The sequence below is a fragment of the Sander vitreus genome, chromosome 20, assembly GCF_031162955.1.
Source record: "Sander vitreus isolate 19-12246 chromosome 20, sanVit1, whole genome shotgun sequence".
NCBI lineage: Eukaryota > Metazoa > Chordata > Actinopteri > Perciformes > Percidae > Sander > Sander vitreus.
Window position 1 is genome coordinate 15,011,782 of NC_135874.1, and position 22,259 is coordinate 15,034,040.

A 22,259-nucleotide genomic window follows, 5' to 3' on the forward strand; every position below is an offset into this window, starting at 1 on the left:
TTATAATCTATCTTTTTAATATGCTAACGTTAAAGTGTGGTGATATTTTGAGCCTTTTCAGTGGTATTAAATAGCGATTTAATTTGAGTGTCCCCATGCCCCAAATACTAGCATTGTAAGCTAACCAGCGGTCCGCGGTAGCCTCGTTAAAGCTCCAAACTCATTCGATTAGCATGAAAACATGTCCCAGAGAGCAACAGAGTAGGTACACATCAGTTAATAACCCTTAGGTTCGTTTTGCGCCGGAATTGTCCTTTAAATGTATTAGTATTATCAGTGATTTTTAACTGAGTTTTAAAATACTATTTTCAGAGCTTTTAAGACTAAGACCATAAAATACAATAGAGTACTGATTAGGCAGCACTATACACACCAACACAAACATAACATCTGTTGGTGCACAATGTGTTTACAAACCAAGATTCAACATTACACCATTCATACCTAACTGCTGGTGCATAACTAATATTAACCACATCTAATGTACTGTACTGTGTAGATAGAGTAAAGGAGACAGGATGAAGAGACAGTAATTAGCTTATAGGCGATGTAAGTACCACATAGCTCCCTTTTGAAAATAAAGGCTGCTAAGCAGATGTGAACTAAAGAAAGTCGTAGCAACTTGTTGAGAGGGACTGACACAGGGTAGGGGAGAGAAAGAAAAACATCTGTTGATACAACAGCAAATGTATTTTAAAAAAAATATTAGTTTTTGAATTTGCATGAACATTTATGCAACATTTTATAGTAAAGTTGTAACTAGTTAAACTGAGCACACTTTGGAGACTTTGTACACAGAGAGGGATCAGTGCCACATGGAAAACACACCACACTTACTTTGAAGGAAATTACAAACGTCACTATCCATCTGGTTTCTGCACAAATCACAGTGCAATTATTGCTACCACTTTGATGTTACTTCTGCTCTAGTTAATAGGCAGCATTGTGAAACCCTTCCCCTTTTTTTATTTATCAAAGGCAATTGACCGTTGGAAGTTGACCATGAACAACTGCTAAATAGACTTACTTACTTTAAGGCTGTCAAAATAACGCGTTAATTTCGATTAATTAATCTGAGAAAAAAAATAACGCGTTAAAAAAAATAAGATTAATCCATTCCATATTGACGTTTGACCCGGAGCCGTTCTAGCCACCATTGGACTATAAAATGAAGGAGGGAGACGAGAATGTGCTGCCTGGATCATTAATTGGAACATTTACTTGTAAAAATCTTGTTCCTGGCTACCGAAATCTGGTGCCACTGATATGTCTGCGCTTCTCTCTGATGCTCTGAAACAGACAATACAGGCAACACAAACACCGCTGCACGTGACGCTAGTTAACACTATACTCGACAGCAGCTAATGTTAGCCTACCGCTAGCTAGCTAGTAGCTGGATTAAACACGGTTAAAATACTGACAGCTAACGCTAAACGGTGTAAAGTTTGACTGTGTTTTACTGTAGAGGATTCAAAGTATGTAACAATCTGCATGGTTCCATATTAGGCCCAATTTTTTCTGTCTTTATATAGAGTATTGTCTTATTGCTGCATGTTAGCAATATTCATTAATATGCTGATGACATGATTCTGTGCTGTTGGGTTTGGTACCAGTTGTATTAAGGTGCTTTAATTTAAATGCCCTCCAAAAGTCACATTTAAAATGTTGAATGAATACTGACAAAAACTAAATTCACAATATTTTCTTGTGTCAGAAATGTAAATCATGATGATATTCACATCTTCACCACCGATGATACACAGGCCAGCTATCAGGAATTAAGGACAGGGGGGCAACACTTTCCAAATTGTGCCCCTCATCCACCCCCACTCCAGCACCAGTCATACCCAATTTTTGCAATTCCAAGACTGTTCTAATATGCAGAAATATTTAAATACAGCATTTTGAAAAATGGAAATGCCAATTTATCCTTTGCCAAAATTTTGCCTAACTTTGGAGCATTATTTAGCCCCTTCCTGACAAGTTAGCATGACATGGTACCAATGGATGCCTTAGGTCTAAAACTAACTCAACTGTACCCTTGGACCCCTCCTGATGGCAGGGCTGATGGTACACATATTTAACATGTTTCATTTTATACATATTTTGGCAATTGGCTTGAAAAGAGCTGAAGTTAGTACTCAACAAAGCCAAATATTACACTTATTAATTATACAGCAACATACTTTGCTTTCCTGCAGTCTAGACATATGGACATGACACTTATAATGCTCTAAAACTAAAAAGCTGTCATTATACTCTTGGGTGTTTGATAAATGCAATAATCGCCACTTTGTCTTATGAAGGACAGCCTTCTTTTGGCGCTTTTCCATTACATGGTACCTGCTCGACTCGCCTCGACTCTACTCACCATTTTTGGTTTTCCATTACAAAAAAAAGTACCTGGTACCTGCTAACAGGTACGTTTTTTAGTACCACCTCAGTCGAGGTTCCAAGCGAGCTGAGGCGAGCCGAAAAGGTGACGTGAAAGCGACAGACGGGGGTGTCCTGAACAAACTCCCTATTTTTAAATAGTTTAGCCAGCTGTGTTTTTTTTTTTGCTGCCTCCAGCTTCATTTGAAATTAAATGTGTCTTCTGGCTGTGGCAACAACAACACACCTTCCATGTTCTGTGTGTGTGTGTGTGTGTCACGTTAGGTCACGGCAGTTTACTGCGGCGCCGCTTGTTTTACAGTTCTGTGGAGGCTCCAGGCAGAGCTTTCGCCATAGCCTACGTACACACACACATGGCCGGCTCGATGCACGCACCAGCGCACAAGTATAAACATCAGGCCACTTACATAGGCTACGGCGAAAGCTCTGCGTGGAGCCTCCACAGAACTGTAAAACAAGCTCAAGTGGCCTGATGTTTATACTTGTGCGCTGGTGTTTGCGTCGAGCCGGCATATAACGACCAGCTATTTTAGTACCTGAGGCGGTACTAAAATCTGCAATGGAAAACGGACGCACAGTGTGTTGAGTCGAGGCGAGTAGAGTCGAGGTGAGTCGAGCAGGTACCATGTAATGGAAAAACGCCATTTGTGTGTATAGAATACTATCTTTGCTGTATTTTAGTTTATAAATCCATTCCTCCTTTTCTTTGGAAGGTCAATTCAATACTTCAGGTGAGAAGGTTTTGCTGTTGGTTTTTGGTGCTCTTCTCTTTGTTGTAACCTGACACAATTTAAAATGAGAGCATAATATCCCTCTTATGGTAATATATTCATAACTGACTGCAGTAATAAGCCTACTGGATATAGGTAAAATCTCTGTAAGTGAATGCAGCTTTTACAGTAACCAGGTTATTGCAATGGCCATATGTTCTCAAATGTCTTGCTTCGGCCTTACTTCTCACAATAACCTGGTTTCTTGTGTGCAGTCCTAAAGACAAATCCTGAAATCCCATATTAAACAACTTTACAATCTAATTAAGCATTATTTGGGCAACATTTTGGACACTCTGGGGTATATTACCTCAGCCAAAGTAATTCCATGCGATCATTAACTAAAAACAGTCAGAGTGGTAGACGGTCCACTTTCTGTTTGCCAGAGCGAGAGAGGTCAAGAGGTCTTTATGGGGTGAAGGTTTAGGTTACGTTTGCAAAAGGGCCTCCAAGCACTTCTGCAAACAAGAGCTGCAGATCAAACATCAAAGCTGGCCCTGGTGTTAAGGCTGGGGTGCTGTGTTTAGTAGGGAGGGGGTAACTGACAGGTCTGGAGGACAGATAAAAGAGCAAGAAACCCTCCAACATCTCATCCCCTGTGTTCTCTCAAAATCATAAGATAACCCTTGTCACTGGCACTAAATCCTAACCTCTGACACTTGTCCTGCTGGACAAGTCTACCATCTGACCCCACTCAGTCACATGTTGGACCTCTCCCTCGTGATAATCCTCCCAGTCAAGTGACAAAGGGTCAGCTGAGTAAGCTGAGCAGTAATACAGGAATGAGGGTTTGGAAAGGTTGACAACGAGTTTAATCAAAGCTGCACAGCGTTAAGTATGTTCTGAAGAACATTTGTGCGCTCAAGTGGGCAAGTAATCTGTACAGCATTATGACGTGCCTGGCAAGCACCTTTCTTTGTCTCCGCCATTATGAAAAAGGCTTTAGAAGGAAATACGAAGCTTGCTGCAATCTTTAATTCCCCTGCTTTCCGCCTTCTGCTTTCGTTTTTTTCTGCTTCCCTGCCTCTCCGTCTGTGTTTAGTAGAAATTGGCAGCAAATGCAACTACTCGGAAACATGACATCTGGCCTATTTATTAGAAATAAAACAGACCATTGAGATTAAGTGTATCTGTCAGAATTGCAGTCTTGAGTACAGACTCACTTGACCCTGGAAATGTCTTGGTATCCAGGCCACTTAAGGAACTGGAGACAACAAAGGATTTCTCCTGATGTGAACAATATTCAATGAGACGCAAGCGCCCCCCACAGGAAACAAAAGCTACTACTGCCAAAAAATGGAATAATGCCAGGGTTGGGCCAACCTGTCTCAAGGGATATTAAGTTTATTGGAACTTTCTTTGTTTTCTGTTACAGACTTAAGGGATAAGGAGAAAAGAATACTGGAAACAACAATTGTATGGCGAGTTTGTGAGGAGAAAGCTCTACCTTCTTGTTTTGTTGCAGACTATATGAAATATAGTAAGTGTTTTCTTTCCTTTAAATGGTGAGATAGATGTTGTAGATATATTAAAAGTCAATGAAATCATATCTAAGAAGACCTGCCATTTCTAAGGGAAACAGTATCCCAAGGGAGGACCCAAGGGAGGACAAATTTAGTATCCAATAGCACAGTGTGTGATGTTTGATTGGCATATCCACTGGCCACTGGTCAGATTGTTGAGAGAGGGAGAGAGAGAGACAGGGGGAGGACAAGGAGATGGATTGTAAAGTAAGTAAGCTAAACAGCGAGACAGTGTGATCTAAAGAGCTTAAAACAGAGAGTTTGACCAGAGATACTGTAGTAAAAACAAGGAGGCAGAGATTCAGAAGAAGCAACAGGCTGCCAAGAAAAGACACTATCCTTATCCTCTTCTCTCTCTCTGGCCATGTCTGACTGTGAGGGGCTCCCAATGGGTAAGGAAAAACAAAAAGTATGTCCTCTTGTGCACACATGCATATGCTTTGTTCAAGGGAGACATACGAGGTGCTTATCTGTGCATACATGCTTGTAAATTGTTTGGATTTGTGTGTCTGCATATGTGTGTTTATGTTTGGGGGGGTCTCTTTTGGCCCATCCTGTTTTAGTCTAAGCCCTCCACTGGGACAGCTCACCCAGCAAGTATTCAGCTGCAAAGAGGAACTGGTTCAGTTTGGGCCCTTATATGGAGAGAAATCCCTTTGGTTTCATGAAAATAATGCAGAATGACTCTGCAGTTTTAATCAGAGATATGTAGAGAAGCAAGGTAAGAAGAGAGATGGTTTGTATGTATGAGGTAGGAAGGTAGTTGTACCTTATATCACTTTGACCTTATATCAGAGTTGTGGATACAACAGTGCTGCATGCTTGTTGGGGACAAATGGTATAAAGATGTGTTGTGTGTGTGTGTGTGTGTGTGTGTGTGTGTGTGTGTGTGTGTGTAAGTGTGTGTAAGTGTGTGTAACTAACCATTAACTGAAGGGTAATTTCCCACAAATGAGAGAGAAGCTGAAGCCCTTACTACTACCTACTACCTTACTCCTCTTGTCTTGTTCTTTCACTCACTCACTCACTCACTCACTCACTCACTCACTCACTCACTCACTCACTCACTCACTCACTCACTCCCCTTTCCTCTATCTATCTCATCCCTCCCTGTCCTTTTATCTCCTCTTTTTCCTGTTTCCTTTCTCTCTGGCTCAGTCCATGTGTGATTCCCTTCTCAGATTAATCAAACATGACTCGGCAGTATGAAAACTGTTTGATGTTGTCAATTACAGAAACCACAGCCTTGGCAACAACTGCCAAGATTGTGGTTATTGCATTTGATGGGCAGCGGACCACACCTCCATTATCTATTATATCATACTCTAATGGATTTGCCAGGAAATGACATCATAATTTGTAAGCTAAATCACTGTTATTAACTTACTGGCACCAGAACATCTTAGCCTCAACAAATTGATAAAATAACACTGTTAAACCCTTTGTTTTTTTACATTTGACAACAGTTAAGCCAATATTATATCTGTGCTTTATGTATCGCCTCCATTCATCTGTATCATACTGAGTTTAATATTCAAATCCAACATGGTAATATGTCAAAGTGAAAATTCTCAAATGTTGGCCAATGTTTATAGTAGTAGTTGTATTCAGTTATACAGGTTAAACAACTTTCTCAAACTGTAAGAACAGATGTTTGTGTGCAAAGATGACAGTGTAATGGTGGACCTACTACTGTAAGTATATTTGGGAATGAAGATGTTTTCTGAAGGAAACAGCACTTGTATATAAATAAGCTGTTTAAACTGTTTAGAAAAGAAGCCAGGGAGTCAGATACCAGGGGAAGCTTTCAAGTTCAGTTTCAGTAAACTCAAAACACTTTTATGCTCAAATTGTGTCCAAAATAATATTAACACTTTTCTAACTGCCTATAAGGTTGTATATTGCATTGACATCATCTGTATCTGTATTGGTACAGATCCTGGGGAGAAAAAAAAGTCTAAAATAACTGTATATTTGGTTACACTTTACTTAAAGGTATCTACATAAGAGTGACATGACACTGTCCTGAACGTGTCATAAACATTATGAACAAGTCGTAAACGTTTATGACATAACGCTTCTGTCATTAAGTGTCATTCGGTTTTTGTCATGACAAGTTATGGTTAGGGTTAGAGTTTGAGTTACGGTTAGGGTTCATGTGTTCATGACAGTGTCATGACAGTGTCACGTGTTCATGACAGTTATTTTAGACTTTTTCAGGGAACTAACACTAATAAAACAGTGTGACAGTAAGCCAGGATGCACAATACCAGGATCCTGAAACTGAAGCAACTAAATGGAATTCAGCTGTGATTTATTTTTATTATTTACACCTGTGTCAAAATGTCTATTGTCTATTGTAACTGTGTGGTATTTATGATTTATAGAAAAAAATGTAAACACAATGACATGATATAGTTAGGTGCTAGTCAGAGTTGGATTTTACTGTTTCAGTTCCAACGTGAGCTTTATTTATTTTAATACACATTTCCCAACATTGACTTTCAGGCATAGGTGAAAATTAATAGCTGCAGTTGAGCATATGTCCTGCAGGTGGCAGTATTAGCATATTTTATGCAGAGCTGTATATTAGAGAGAGTTTGGCCAATTCTCTAATATAGGCCTACGGCTCTGATTTTATGAATGGTGGTTTCTGATTATGGGGTGAAGAAAAAGCCCAGGGTTATGAAAAGGGGCAAGTTAAATAGGAAAAAATGAAAAGGGTTGGGGCTGAGGTGCCAAAGTAGAGTAAGTTGGATATGACAACAGAAGGAAAAATGAGTAAGTGTGAATTGAAAGGGGAATAAGGAAGATAGGAGGTAAGGAATATGGCGGGCGGGCGGTTGGGGGGTGGCTGTCTCCAAGGCGATCAGTTTTATAAATGTCATGTATGTCATGTAACTGAGACTTATGGGGGGATCAACTATGGGGGGAGCTGACAAGTCTCTATATGACAGAAAACCATCAGCATCCAGCAGCCGTGTGTGTGTGTGAGAACGTGTACATGATCATGTACGTTTGTGTGTGTGTGTGTGTGTGTGTGTGTGTGTGTGTGTGTGTGTGTGTGTGCACGTGTGCGTTCAGAAATGCAGATGAGAGACGAAGAAGGCATCATGGCCCGCTGACGTCAGCCCTCCAGCTGTGCCCTGAATTTGAGGACAAGTAGCTTTGTTGATTTAAACCTATTCCTCATGTTGAGACTGGAAATGGGTCATTTGTCACACAGGTTTGAGCACAGGTACAGGTTTGTGTCTGTGTGTGTGTGTGTGTGTGTGTGTGTGTGTGTGTGTGTGTGTGTGTGTGTGTGTGTGTGTGTGTGTGTAAGAGAGAGAGAGAGAGACACACACACAGGGAAGAGCATGATTCCCACAACATATGCATTAGAGTAAACTGCAGCAGACGCCAGATTTCCTCAGCAGAGTTTATTTAAGGGTTATGCTGTATTGATCGGGGAACTGAGTTGCTGTGACTTTGAAAGGAACAGGAGAGGAGAGGCAAGCAAGTGCAGGAAGAACCATTGTTTGATGCAGGAAAAATGAACAGTAAAGCAAAAGAACATGAAATGAAACAGTATATGCTGTATATACGGTATGTGTGTAGGCTTGTAGAAAAGAGTAGAGCAGAGTTCTTGGTTGTTCAGGAAATGGGGGAAGGGTGTACATGGATGTTTCAGCAGCCAAGTCAGATGTGATTAATGTTGTCGTCGCTTGACAGAACACACAGCCCTGCACACTCTGGGATACACAGTGTGTCCATTTTACAAACCATAGGTATGTTGGATTTTCATGATAGTGATCAGGTGTATTCAGATTAACATCCTTTAGATAAATGGACCATTTTCACAGTAGTAGAGTGTTGACAAATTACAATGTCTCCCACTGACTTTCTGCTTTTAAATGGCCGCTAGTCACCTAATTAGTATATTTCCAAGGGCTGCAGTCTGCTGAATTACAACAATCCTGTTCTACTTCTGTGCCCAAGCCTCATTAACATATAGATTATGTAGAGAAGTCTGTAACCCTTCTTCCTCACTTCTATGGCATCATTAGTGTAAAGGTGAGGAGGGCAGGCAGGGAGGAAGGAGGCGGGAAGAGTTATGAAAGGTTGACAGAGAAGCAATGAAAGCTCAAGTAATACCCACAATATGATTTGCTATGGTGCCATAATGTTATGAATGTCATACTTGTGTGCAGAATAATACAGTAGGTCCCCTTTACTGGCACATTCACCATGTTAGAAAGAGTGTTCCTTTTTCTGTCCATCTGCTTCTTTTCTTGCCTGCCTGCTTAATTGTTCATGTCAGTCCACTCAAAGTGTCTGTGTGCTCACTGAAAATCTAATTCTGCTCTCTGCACTAATACAATATTGCATGTCTACCCACTCCATCCTGGAAGAAGGAGTCCACACCAATTTGCCTTTTACATTTTTGTTCCCTTTCTTCCCATATTAAAAGATTTCTTTTGGGAGTTTTTTATTATCCATCAACGCTCGAAGGATGGAGGGCGTTACATGCTGTACAGACTGTTAAGCCTGTTAAGGCAAATGTGTGATTTGTGATTTTGGGCTTTTCAGTATGTATATACAATGACTGGGGGTTCAGTAAAAGGTGAATCTGTCATCTCTGAAAAGCACATTATGAAGAAAAAGTGCTGTGTGTGTGGTTTGGGTGGAAATTATCTTAAAACTGCGTTACATATTGTAAACAAACCACTGGGGCTGATCCTAAGTTTACATTTTCACCTTATATGGAATTCTACTTTTTAAATTGTCTGATACTCAATTTCACCTAAAGCTTTACGTTTATGGCCATTCAATCTCACATTATTTGGACTGTTAAGACCCAGTGATGGAATCACTTAACATTTATCTACATCATTAACTAATTCAGTTAACATTGAACTTCAACCTAAAAGAAGTAGCTCAATATTTTACTATTTTATTTATTTTATTTTACGCTTTATATTTTAATACACTTATTTGCTTTATAAAGATTTTTTTTTAAATCAGTGCCAGACTATTTTTTGCGGGAGCAGTAACCTTGAGAGAGTTATTGATCACCGTTCAAGGAATAGTATGGCACCCCAGTGAAACTTTTTACCTTTAAGTTTGTACAGCTTAAACAAATGACACGACATATAAGGTGGTAATTAGAAACAGAAAATGTAGAGGTGCTGTTTTGGCAGATTTTGTTTCCTTTGGACACCCAAACACCTTGTGGGAAAGGAACAAGAGAAAAGAGCCAAATCAGCAGCTGCAGCAGAAAAGAATCTGCTTGCGTGTTTGCGGCCACAGGAGGGCAGAGCTTCAGAGAGACGACACTCTAGTCTAGAAAATATATGTGGTGTAACTATTGAATATTATTTTTTACAGTCTATGGGTGTAACCAAAAGATCCTCTATACTAAAGTGTCTCTGGTGTAACGTTACTAACTAAATGTTTACGTTCACTGGCCGGAGTGCCAAAGGCCCGTTGCAGTCGCAACCTAGTAGTAAAAGCAAAACAAAAAATGATGTTGCGTGCACAAAAGGTGCATGCTGGATCAAACTTAAATACTGTAACAGACTGTGATGTGAACTGTTGTCTTGGGACTGTTGTCACTGAAAATTAGGCCCTATGTTCCCACAGCCCTATGTTCCCACATTTCTAAGATTTTTTTCAAAATTAGGCCCTATGTTCCCACAGTTCCCACATTTCTAAGATTGTTTTTCCAAAATTAGGCCCTATGTTCCCACATTTCTTTTTTCATAAATTTGTTTCAGTCATCATGAGTCATTTTATCCCCCTAACCCTAACCCTAAAAAATGTTGTGTGAGGATAGGGCTTACATTGAAGGGAAATGTAGGAACACAAGACCTAACGTTGAAAATGTCCTAGAAATGTGGGAACATCTCTTTGGTATGCTTCTGTCATGAATAACAATGCGTGGCGCTTTTCACATATTAATTCTTGTTAGCTGAGCAAAGACGTCTCTCCCTCAGTTTCTGTAGGTTCTTATCTTGGTCATATGCTCTACCATGGTAAAGGCTTGTTCTCTATTGTTCACGATTCCGTGACAGTGTTATCCAGCTCTCAGATTTTATGTCAAAGTCTATGAGATCTGTCTTTAACACATCCTTGAAGCACAGTTTAGGTCTACCCGTGTGCCGAGTTCCCTCCTCCAATACTCCATGTAGTACTGAGTGGGGAATGCGAGATCGTGGCATTCTGTTGACATGGCCTGCCCATCTCAGACGATTGAATTTCAGCCTTGAAGACAGGGGTTCAGAATTTGTGATAGTGAACAGTTTGTCATCTTGTCCTCCTTGGTCTTTCCAATAATAAACTGCAGGTTTCTTATGTGTAAAGCACTGATTCTACTCTCTTGGGGGCGATATGTAGGCCAGGTTTCAGATCCATATAGGAGTATACTTAGTACACATGCTTCGTACACTCTCACTTTAGTTCGCACAGATAGATGTATATTCCTCCAGACTCGTTTGGTTAGACGACCAAAAGTAGAGGCTGCTTTTCCTAAACGAGTGGATATTTCCAGGTCTAGTGTGGTGTTGCGTCATGGTGGATCCCAGATAGGTAAACTTTTCCACATCCTCGAGAGCAATATTATTTATTGTGAATGAGTGAGAGTCAGCGGCCTGTGACATGGTGACAGTTTTCTTCAGGCTGATGGTAAGCCCGAACTGGTCACATGATTCAGCAAAGCTGTCAAGTAGGGTCTGGAGCTGTTCAAGGAGATGATGCACAGAGAGCAGCATCGTCAGCATAGAGTAGTTCCTGGATAACAAACTGCTGTGTTTTGGTTTTCGCCTTGAAGCGGGCCAAGTTGAAAAAGTTTCCGGGATAGTAATGAGACTCCAGTGGTGTTATGTATATATTTGTAGGCTTTCTGGAATACATATGAAAAGTATATGCCGAAGAGTGTAGGCGCCAGTACGCACCCTTGCTTTACTCCTCTCTTGATTGGGAAACTCTCAGAAAGCTCGCCATCAAATTGTACTCTACCACGCATTCCATCATGGAATGATTGGATCAGTGATAGCAGAGTAGGGGGACAGCCAGCTTTCTGGAGCACTAGGAATAGCGAATCTCTGTCGACATAATCGAAAGCCTTCGTAAGATCTACAAAAGCCATATAGAGTGGTTGTCGCTGTTCTCGTAATTTCTCTTGCAGTTGTCTAACAGCAAATATGTCGGTGGTTGAGCGCCGTGGTCTGAATCCACATTGTGACTCTAGGTATACTTCCTCTGCAATCTCCTGAAGATGTTTGAGCAGGATTCTAGCAAGTACCTTTCCTGTGACACTTAGTAGGGAGATGCCACGGTAGTTATTACAGTCTCCTCGATCGCCCTTGTTCTTGTACAGGGTGGTGATTTTAGCATTTTTAAAATCTTGTGGTACCTGTTTGGCTGCCCAGCATTTCAGGATGAGATTGTGTATATGGTTGGCAAGAGGCAGTAACCCTGCCTGCAAGAGCTCACTTGGGATTTCATCTGCACCAGCAGCTTTTCCTTTGCTCATGTTTGAGATTGTAGTTATCACTTCAGTTATGTCGGGTTCAGAATCGAGATGGCTATGACACCGAGAGGCAGGGAGACTTGAGAGAGTCTGATGGCAGGTGTTTCCCTTGGTTCCATAAAGTTCACTGTAGTGTTCGATCCATCTCTCTAGTTTTCCAGACTTATCGTTGATAGTGCTTCCATTTTTGTTCTTTAACACTCCACAGGTTTGGGCAGTGGGTCCCGTTGCAGCTTTGATTGCAGCAAACATTTCCCTGATATTACCGAGTCCCTGGCCAGTTCTATATGAGAGCAGAGAGAGTTCCAGTACTCCTGGACACACATACGGACAGTGGCCTGAGCAGTAGATCTGGCTGAGCGATAGTTGTCTTGTGCCTGTCTAGTTGGTCTTGACCTAAATCTTACCAATGCATCCCTCTTGTTCTCAAGCACAGGTTGAATGATGTGCAAGGATGATTTGTACCAGTCAGGATCAGATTCTTAGAAATGTGGGAACATAGGGCTGTGGGACCATTGGGCTGTGGGAACATAGGGCTGACCCCATGTCTTGAGTAACACTATATTAGGAGATAGGATAGTTCAGCCTGTATCATTGAGTTTAGCCAAGATAAAAAAGGACTATTTATTGTAGTTACTGAGATTTCCAGGATGTTAGTGAACATGTTATTAGCTTAGAAGCTGTGAAGTCTCAGTCATTTCAAGTAGACCTACCTATGACAGTGATTTGTGCGCGATAGCGTCCGTCTTTGGCAGAGCATAAATGCTATGCTCATGGTGGTGGTTTCTACCTTCATTGGGGTGTGTGAGGCCTTTCTGCTGTTTTTTACAGGGCTAATACAGCTAAAAAACCTTTTGAATATTAGGTGCATTGGGACAGAGTGGACTGGTTGTATTATGCACTGAGAATGAACGAGCAGAGAAGTTGAGCAGATTGAGGAGGACTTCACGGTGCACAAGACTCACCGAATGACGTTCAGACAGGTGAGTAACGTTACTACAAGAAACTTATTCATTGTTAAAACTCTGTACAGATGAAGGCAGCCACCACTACAGTTGCCTAAAAACATAGCATTACTGTGTAGAATATTTTCTTTAATGTGTGTGTTTGTAGGCAGTACTACTGTGTAGCTAGTTTATATTGTCTTTTCGTTTCTGTGTTGACGGCCTTGATGATGCTTTATTCTGTTGTTAGTGGCAGGTTACTTATTTTCTGTGGACTTCCAGTATGATCCTTGTTGCACCCCCGCGGTGTCCATAGCTCCTTTTGTATATTGTTGGTATACAACATTGTGTTACCAATGAACCTATGCTATAGGGAGAAACATCATATTATAATAAACAAGTAGGCTAGTGCTTTGGGGAATTCTTTAGTGGTGTTTGATCTGTAAGTGACATAGAAAAGAGGAGCTGGACTAGCACATGTAACGCTGCTCCACAGCCTCAGGATTAGGAGCTATTTAAAGACCAAAAGCAGATTCTCCTCCTCTACACTCACGTGCCATCTCTGTCTCTTTCCCATACAGTCTATCTTGACACGGCATCCATAGAGACTTAACAGGATAGGACTTCTTTCTTTTTAAGCCTCAGCCACCGAACACTTTCACTATCGTTCACCTTGAATCTAAGTCTTGTTTATCTTTCAATTACTGTAGCTGCAGTACCACATTGGGGTATGTATTTTGTATGTACTTTAAGCATTTAAGTGCTGAACACGCATTAATCAGATCAATTTTAACCGTATAATGCTGTTAATGAAAAGACAAATTGATCCAATTGTAGGCTAAGAATCAGTATTGCTGTTAAAATCTTTAAAATGCATTATTGCACCACAGTAAGACTTGCAAAATACATTCCCACGACTCCCTCTTTCTCTCAAATTCATAAATGTGTCTTTGTAGATATTACAGAGTCTGGCAGGGGATTTCTACATGCATAATGCTCTTAGAGACCATGACCAAAAGACTGCGCTAAAAACACAAGTGTTGACCCAGTTTTCCTGAACCATAACATCATTATTTGGCATTGCTGTTGCTTGTGTGGCCCAAAACACAAGTGCACTCCAGTGTGTAGCGGCTTTCATCCTGTAGCCTTGTCTGTCACTGATATTACACAAATATGCTTTACAATCTTTTGTTAGTTAACTGTTTTCATGGGGTTAGATGAAATATTACATTTTAGAAGTAGAGTTTGGTGGAACGGATGGCACAATAAAGTATTGACACATACAATGTGATATTCTATACTGAATATTTTTAGCCACGCTGGTGGCTTTATTGATAGCAACAAATATTGGATGGACTGCAATTAAATTTGGTACAGATGTCCATGGTTCCCAGACGATGAATTCTAATGACTCTGGTGATCCCCTGACTTTTCCTCTAGCACCACAAGCAGGTTGACATTTGTAGTCAAGAGGAAATGTATCAACACCAACTACTGGATAGATTTCCATGAAATTTGGTACCCATATTCATGTACATTTCTGGATGAATTATTATAACTTTTCACATAATTCATGATGACAAAAACGTTCAACAGCTCTTCTTTATGGGTTCTAGTTGATCACGCATACAGATGATAGTGGCTTGTCAGTTTTCTCCTTGTGTTGGACTAGACCTTGATAAGTTGAACATCAACTGAAATCACTGTCTCTTTACTAGGGCTGGGTATCGTTAAAACAATTTCAATACCGATACAAAGACCATGACTTTGATACCGGTTTCTGAACAATACTTTTATCGATACCAATTTTATAAAAAAACATTTTAACAAAAATAAATTACACATTACGGCACAAATCCTTTATTTTTCAGCTCCTACTAAGTGAACCCTGTCTCTGTGAGTAACATAGAGTTTTTCCTGCATGCCTCGACGACGTGTAACGACAATTACAAACATTATCAGATCTTGGTAGAAACACGCTGCATACTTATTTGCTCACTGACGCTGATAGGATTTACTCCTTAGGTATTGATATTTGGTATTGAATGAGGAGGCATTTTTTGATAATCGATACTAAGGAGGAAATTCGGTTGGTGCCTAAAAAGTATTGAAGTTGGTAACCAGCCCTACTCTTTACTTTAGATTTTTGAAGCTAATAATGTCCGATGTGAGAGAAAAGGAGTTTATAATACAGTGTCATAAAATGTGTTTTAATCTGGACTCTACGTCTACTCTGATAAGCATACTTTAGAAATGACAGGCTATTTTCTCCAGCAGGTGGGAAATGATGTCATTCAGCTGATTTACTCTCCCCTCTCACATTCAATCTATCTCCCCCCATCTCTATCTCTGCATTCCTGTCCAGACAGTTATTAGAAAGAGGACAGTATTACATCCTCTGCTGGTCTGGCCTCTTCTCGCCATCTAGGTGCATCAATAGCACAGTTAATGTTATGAGATGTCACATTGTTACGTCTTGAGAATTGATTTTGGTTTTATCGACCATAGCCTAAGGTAGGATAAGATACAAAAAAGATAAAACATTAATGATCCTAACGGGGAAAGTTGGACAATTTAGTATCAAGGAAGAATATATACTGTAGATTAAAAAAAGAAAAAGTAGATGAAATAGGACAGCTTTAAAAAATAAACAATAGATATAACACATGTAAGATTCAGCGTTTTTATCATAATGGTTTCTTCTTCTGTGTCTGTTTAATGTCTAAAACAACACTAATGCTGTGTTCACACTATGAGCGACAATGCAACAGGCTACAAGTCATTTTCAATGGAAGCCAGCAACATTTAGCTACAATCTGACACCCCACACAGGTGTGATGCACTACAAATGAAAGTTGAGCTGTCCTCAACTTTTTTCAGTGCTCCAATGACACAGTGAAGCAACAACCAGTCATGTTTTTTTTAAGTTTTTTTTTTTAGCTAAGTTAGCTGATGCTATTGTAGCTTTCTGTGCACACAGGGATGCAATAGGGTCATAGGGTGGCAAAACTTGAAACAAAAACAAGTGCTTAACCAACTGTGACTCTGTGACAATGTAGCTGGCCACGCTTGGCCGTTTTGTAGCTTTTGACGCTCGTAGTGTGAACATAACATAAGAGTAGCGCTGCACAATATATTGTCTTTTATCATCATCGCAATATCAAGTGGTGCGGTCGCGAAAGGCTGCAACATATTGCGATAGACACCACTTTTTTGTGTTAGTTGAAAGAACATATCAGTAGAAAACTGCTCATTAAGATATAACTGTCATTCTTTTTTTAATGGTGCCTTTTATGTTTAATTCAATGTTCAATTTGTTTAATAAAAGAATGTTGGGAATGATTTCCTTTTATTTGTTTTAAATTCAACAAGCAAAACTGCTTGTTGAATTTTATAAAAATACTGAAAGTAGCAGAAATGCAGAACTGAGTACATTTTAATATCTAGTTATTTATCGCAAGTAATATGGTTATCACAATATTCAACAACGTTATCACATATCCTGCAGCCCTACATAAGTGTTTAGTTTAGTAAGTAAAATTCAAATTTTGACTTGCCGTGAATGTGTGTACCAAATTTCATATCGATCATTCCAATAGTTGGTGAGACAAATTGTTTTGAAAAATCATCCTCAGAGCTATACCGCTATGTCTACAAAAAGATTGTAGGTCTAAAATTAGTATCAGCCCTGCAGTCCTTCATTGTTACTTTGTAAGGCATTGAGATGGCATAATGACTGTTGAACTCATAAACTTCATGTGAATGTTATCAGCATGGAAATAAATGATTAACACTTATTCCACTCTTTCCTGTTGACCCATCCTCCTCACCTTGACACAGGCTCATATTGGGTGACCTTTGCTACCTGCTGCAATTTACATTTCAGATTGTATACATTCATCTTTTTCACATCATGTGAGTGAAAAATAAATCTCAATGTAATATTTGACTTGGGATGCATTCATGAAGTTATCTTATTTCAAGTTATTAAATTTAGTGATCTTACTTCCTTATATCTTGACAAGGACATTTAAGAAGCTCTTGTAAACGTTAGTAAAACTGGTACTAGCAAACTGTAATGTTTAACTAGTTGGTGGAAAAGTTCACACAACTGCCTAAAAACATTTAAAAAAAAAAAGTAAGATATGTAAACAGTATTTAGATGTCCAGCTTGACAGACTGTAAAGAATGACACGTGTCCCCCTTTCAATGTTTGAAATCCAATGTTTCTATAAATCATTAAGACCCCAGGTTGGATTAATTCATGGTTTAAAACACAAAACAGCCCAATAATCAGGACAGGCACACAGATGGTGGCTGGATCATACAGAGGATTGACCTTGTTTCCTCTTTAGCTCTGGATGTGATTCTGTATAATCCTGGCCCACTGACAGACTGATCATGTGTGGATAAAACGAATGTCAGCAGTTTCTTTTCTGTTTTTGGAAGGAAAAATAAATAAATGAACAACCGCCTCAGTTTGAATACGACCTTCATGTGTCTGCTTAGAACCAAAGCTGTAAAAACAGAGTCAGCAGGCCCGGTGATAAAGCAATGGAGCATTGATACCAAGCCTTGAAAAGATGCGTGCATGTGTGTGTGTGTGTGTGTGTGTGTGTGTGTGTGTGTGTGTGTGTGTGTGTGTGTGTGTGTGTGTGTGTGTGTGTGTGTGCGTCCGTCCGTCCTCTGGATACACTGATGGGTGGTGGAAGGGGGGAACAATGGGGAGGTGTGGAGCAGCAGCAGTTCCACCACATGCCACCCGCTGGGTAGTAGGTGGGGTTTAGGGACCCATGTGGGGGAGTTTGGAGGGAATATACCCCAGTTTTAGCTGCTTCTCTTCTCACGTGAGCATATGCACAGAGAGACAGACACACACAAAAAAACAGACCTGTCCCTAATCTAGATCCCAAATCTGCCCCAGAATGTGATTTTCAATAATCTGAGCCCTTCAGACAAAGCACCAGTGTGACTCACAGTCCTTAGAACAAAAACACAAATAATGCTTAGTGTGTGTGTTGCTTGTGGGTGAGGAGCTGCATGAAATTCCATTCGGTATCTGAATCAAAACACTGGGTGTTGTGGCCTTTTGGTGGTTAAAAAATGTCTAAAATATGATTTTCAAGATATCTAAATAAATGCAAATACCTTGGTGCATTTTTCCACCGCAGAGAAAGAGCGACGTGTACAAATGGTGTAAAGGTCAACATATAATCTTACTTTTTGTTTGTTTTGAACTGTAATATCCTTGTGATTTTGCGAAACAACTATTGTAGTGTTCAAATGCAACATTGGTGTACAAAGAGCACCTTGTTTTCTCACATAATTCTGCCTGCTACTGAGTGTGGTTGATCTATTGGTGGCTTTATGTTATTGCGAAATAAGTGAACCAGAGTGCAGTGTTTTTTTCTGAGGGAGAGGAGGGAGAGAAAATACAAGGGCTGAGGTCAACATGGAGGCCCTGAACCATGAAGTGATCAACTGTTTTTAAGGTGCTTCACTGCATCCCTTTCATCCTTCCGTTAAAGGTCAAATCCAGCCGGGCCACTTTTGAACCAGAAAGGATTCTAGATATTCGGAGAGATACCTGTACAGAAAGAGCTTCACACTGACAGATTATATCACACCTGCTGGGCTACTATAAAACACTGAGGGCCAGATGTACGTACATTTGCTGTGATACTTCAGTTTACGTCGTATTTACCAAACCTACAGTTCATCGGGTAATCAGCGCCTTTCTCCGCCCACTATACCGTAAATTGCGCACATCTTTCTATCATGGATCAGCCACCAAGTCAGTCAAAACAGCAAAAACAAAGCGATAACAAAATGTGCTTGTTCATGAGGTAACAGCTTGATGCGTGTTATTTCGGCATTAGTGGTGGGGAAATGTATGTATTGACTAGTGCGCTGTATCAAACCATAAGTACTGGTGCTATGATACAGCTGAGTGCAGACTGCGATATTCCCACTGCTGATGCTATGACTGTTTGAAATGATCCTGATGCCAATATTTGTAATGTTGCAAGGAGTTTAACAGCTGCTGGAATGGAATGTGAACGCTGAGTCGGAGATTCTATGTCATCTTTGATTTCTTCCAGTAACTGTAATATTGCATGGCTGCTTAATCTGTAACGCTTAATGATTTTGTGTTCACTCAACTGAAAAAGTGTGATCCTTGTGGCAAAAATCTTTTCAGTTCGTCTTGGTCTATCTTTGTCTTGCTCACATTACTGCTGCCATTTCACCAGGAGGCATATGCGAGGAAACCCGCTTGCGGCTGGTTTACACCTGCGTTTAAGAGGCGGAGCAATTTCACCGCAAAATAGAGGCACACTTTCACGGGCGGTTTTTGTACATACCGTGGAATACATAATTAGATGCACTTTACGATTCTACTCCCATCTCTTTACGAGAAACTCCCATTTTCCCCTAGCCTGACAAGCCAGACCCAGATCAAGATGTTGGGTCTGGGAACTCACCATTGACAGGGCTCAATCCGAGGGGCGGGATAAACGGTTGTCTTTCAAATTCCCTCTGCACGCAATAGGATAGCGCTACAACCAGGCAGAGCAACGAAGAAAGTAGCGAAGCTAGTTGATAGATTAAACTTTTGCCGTATCCGGTCGGCAAAACTCCGAACACATCTTCCTTTTTAAAGAATGACTTCAGTGCCGTTCTTTGTTCTTTTCTCAAAGAAAAGCTTAACTCCAAGTCTTCCAGAAGACCGCTGTCCTCAGCAGCAACAGCAGCCATAAGCCCGCCCACCGACTCTATACAAGATGTGATTGGCCTGACTAGAGTTTGATTTTTCCAGCTCGCAAGCCAACGGAGAGTTGCTAGACTGACCCTGGCTGCAAATTACATTTGCTGCCGCTAGGGTGCATCTAGATTTCTAGGCTTCACCCTCCCATGAATGCATATGCATGACACGGAAAAGCAACAGGCACTCTATGCTTTTACCTCAGTGCGGCCTGTTTGTACATACCTCGCCTTGCTTTTACACGCACGTTGCGAAACAAATACGCCTGAAGTGGGCGCAAAAGCGTTGGTACATCTGGCCCTGAGAGAAACAAATGTATCCTTTCATGGTCTCTCCCACTGCTGTCTTCAGAGCATCCCTGCCTTTGTGCAATTTTGTCGGCTCCGTCTTGTGATCTAGCAAAAAAGGGGGGAATGTTTCACACGAGAATATAGGCCACAGTCTCTTTAGGCTTATTACTTCTCCGTGCAAGCTTAAATTATAAATAATGCAAATATGCCCCCCTCACATGCACATACAATCCTTGGTTAGAATTAATTTTTTTTTAGGGTATCCCCCTTTTCCGCTCACACCCTGCTCACTTTTTAATTTGGTCCTTCTCTCTATACCGCCCACCCTCCTCAAGCACTCTCTCTTTCTTATTCTACTGCATCCCCTCCCCCTCTATCCCATTTATTTCTCTCTTTCCTCAATCCCCTAGTCACCCTTTCATTCTCTCCCCCTCTTGTCCTTGTTTTAAGGATCCCTCAGTCTCTGTGCAGTCTGCAGCGGGGCAGATAAGACAGACAGAGGACAGACTGATAATCATGTTTAGCCACAGCGGGGATCCCCTGGCAATGTTCAGTTTTGAATGTTTGGCTGCGGGAAGTTTCAACAAAGATGTGACAGATGTTTGTTATGGTGTGTCCCTATGTGACTCCATACCATTACAAACAGTATGTGTGACTCTATATGTCTGGGTCTGTATGCGTGGAAGAGCAGTAGAATAAGTAAATCTAGTAACTGCTATATATTTACTGAGGGACCCACAGTGCCTTAGTGATTTTAGTAACCTGCCATTGGTTTGGTTTCCTTCATTTGTGCATTTTTCATCTACCTTGCTTGTCCTTCCTTCTTTCCTTTCTCCTCTTCTGTTCTCTCCCCTCATTTCCTATCCTAATTTCTCCTCTACTTTCCTCACCTCTTCTGTCCACTCCTCCCCTCCTGTCTCCCGTTTTTTCCTGTCATCTCCTTCTTTCTCCTCTCCTCTTTTTACCTCTCCTACTCTACCTTGTCCTGTCCCATTTTGTCCTTTCTTCTCCTCTTTTCTCCTCCCCTCATCTCTTCTCCTGTTTCATCTCCTCTTTTGGCTCTCATTTTCTTTCCTCTCTTCCCATCTCTCTCTCTCTCTCTCTCCTATATCCTCCTTTCTCCTCACCCCTTTTATCCTTTCCTCTCTTCTCATTTCCTCCCCTCTCCTCTCCCATCAGGCGAGAGAAGGAGGATCTATGCCACAGGCCCAGCCCCCTGTGCTCTGACTCGTCCACACTGTGTGACAGGGGAAAGCTGGGCTGTCCCGAGCATTATCTAAACACTCATGCACACACATATGCATGCACGCGCACTCACACACACACACACACACACTCACACACAACCACACACACATACACACACTTACACACACAGTAACTGCCTATGCCAGAGCCTGTCTGCGCTCTCAGCTCAAGCCCTCTTAAAGCTGTTTTTCTGCTGGAGATCAGCAAGAGCTAACGACACACAGCTGCCTCTGCTGAAGACAGAAGGACAAGACGAGAACAGAGGGAGGGGAAAAGAGGACAGGAGGGAGGAGAGGACGAGCACAAGAGGAAACAAAACCACCACCAGCCTCTTAACTTCTGTATCTGTGTGTCTCTGGCAGTCTGGTGCAGTCATTCTTCAGCAGGGAGTGTTTTCTGCTGTAGTTCAGGACTTTTTTTGTCAGAGGGGGGTGGAAAAGAAGAGGGGTTGGAGTTCACATGACATAATCGGAGTGAATGGGTTGCCATGGTGACTTACCCAGGGAGCCTGGCCCGTGCAGAGTAAATGGAGGGAGCGCCTTGGACACCAAGTGAACGATAAACTAACGGAGGGGAGTCACCAGTGAGAGAGAGAAAGAGAGGAGAGCGAAGGAGTTGTGGATAACAGAGGGAGCACAGAGGAGCGGAGCAGAGGTTGAGAATGGAGGACGGGTTTTCCAGCTACAGCAGCTTGTATGACACCTCATCACTGCTACAGTTCTGCAACGGTAAAAAAAAACTAATCCTTTCCTCAGAACCCTCCCCCCCCATCCCCTCTTTCCTCGGCTGCATGTTGTTTCTCTGGACTTGACAT

General features: G+C 41.1%; 1 protein-coding gene across 4 annotated transcripts in view; it reads left to right on the forward strand.

Annotated features, from left to right (window-relative positions):
- The first annotated feature begins 4,883 nt into the window (after positions 1–4,883).
- eml1 (EMAP like 1) overlaps positions 4,884–22,259 on the forward strand; it is a 57,084-nt gene continuing 39,708 nt past the window's right edge. For 2 of the 4 annotated variants that reach the window (XM_078276742.1, XM_078276743.1), the window contains exon 1: positions 21,524–22,173. In XM_078276742.1, coding sequence (XP_078132868.1) covers positions 22,107–22,173 — 67 coding nt within the window. In that variant the 5' untranslated portion in view covers positions 21,524–22,106. Of the gene's footprint in view, positions 5,080–21,523; positions 22,174–22,259 lie in introns of those variants that run through there. The other 2 variants (XM_078276745.1, XM_078276744.1) reach the window with 2 other exon arrangements.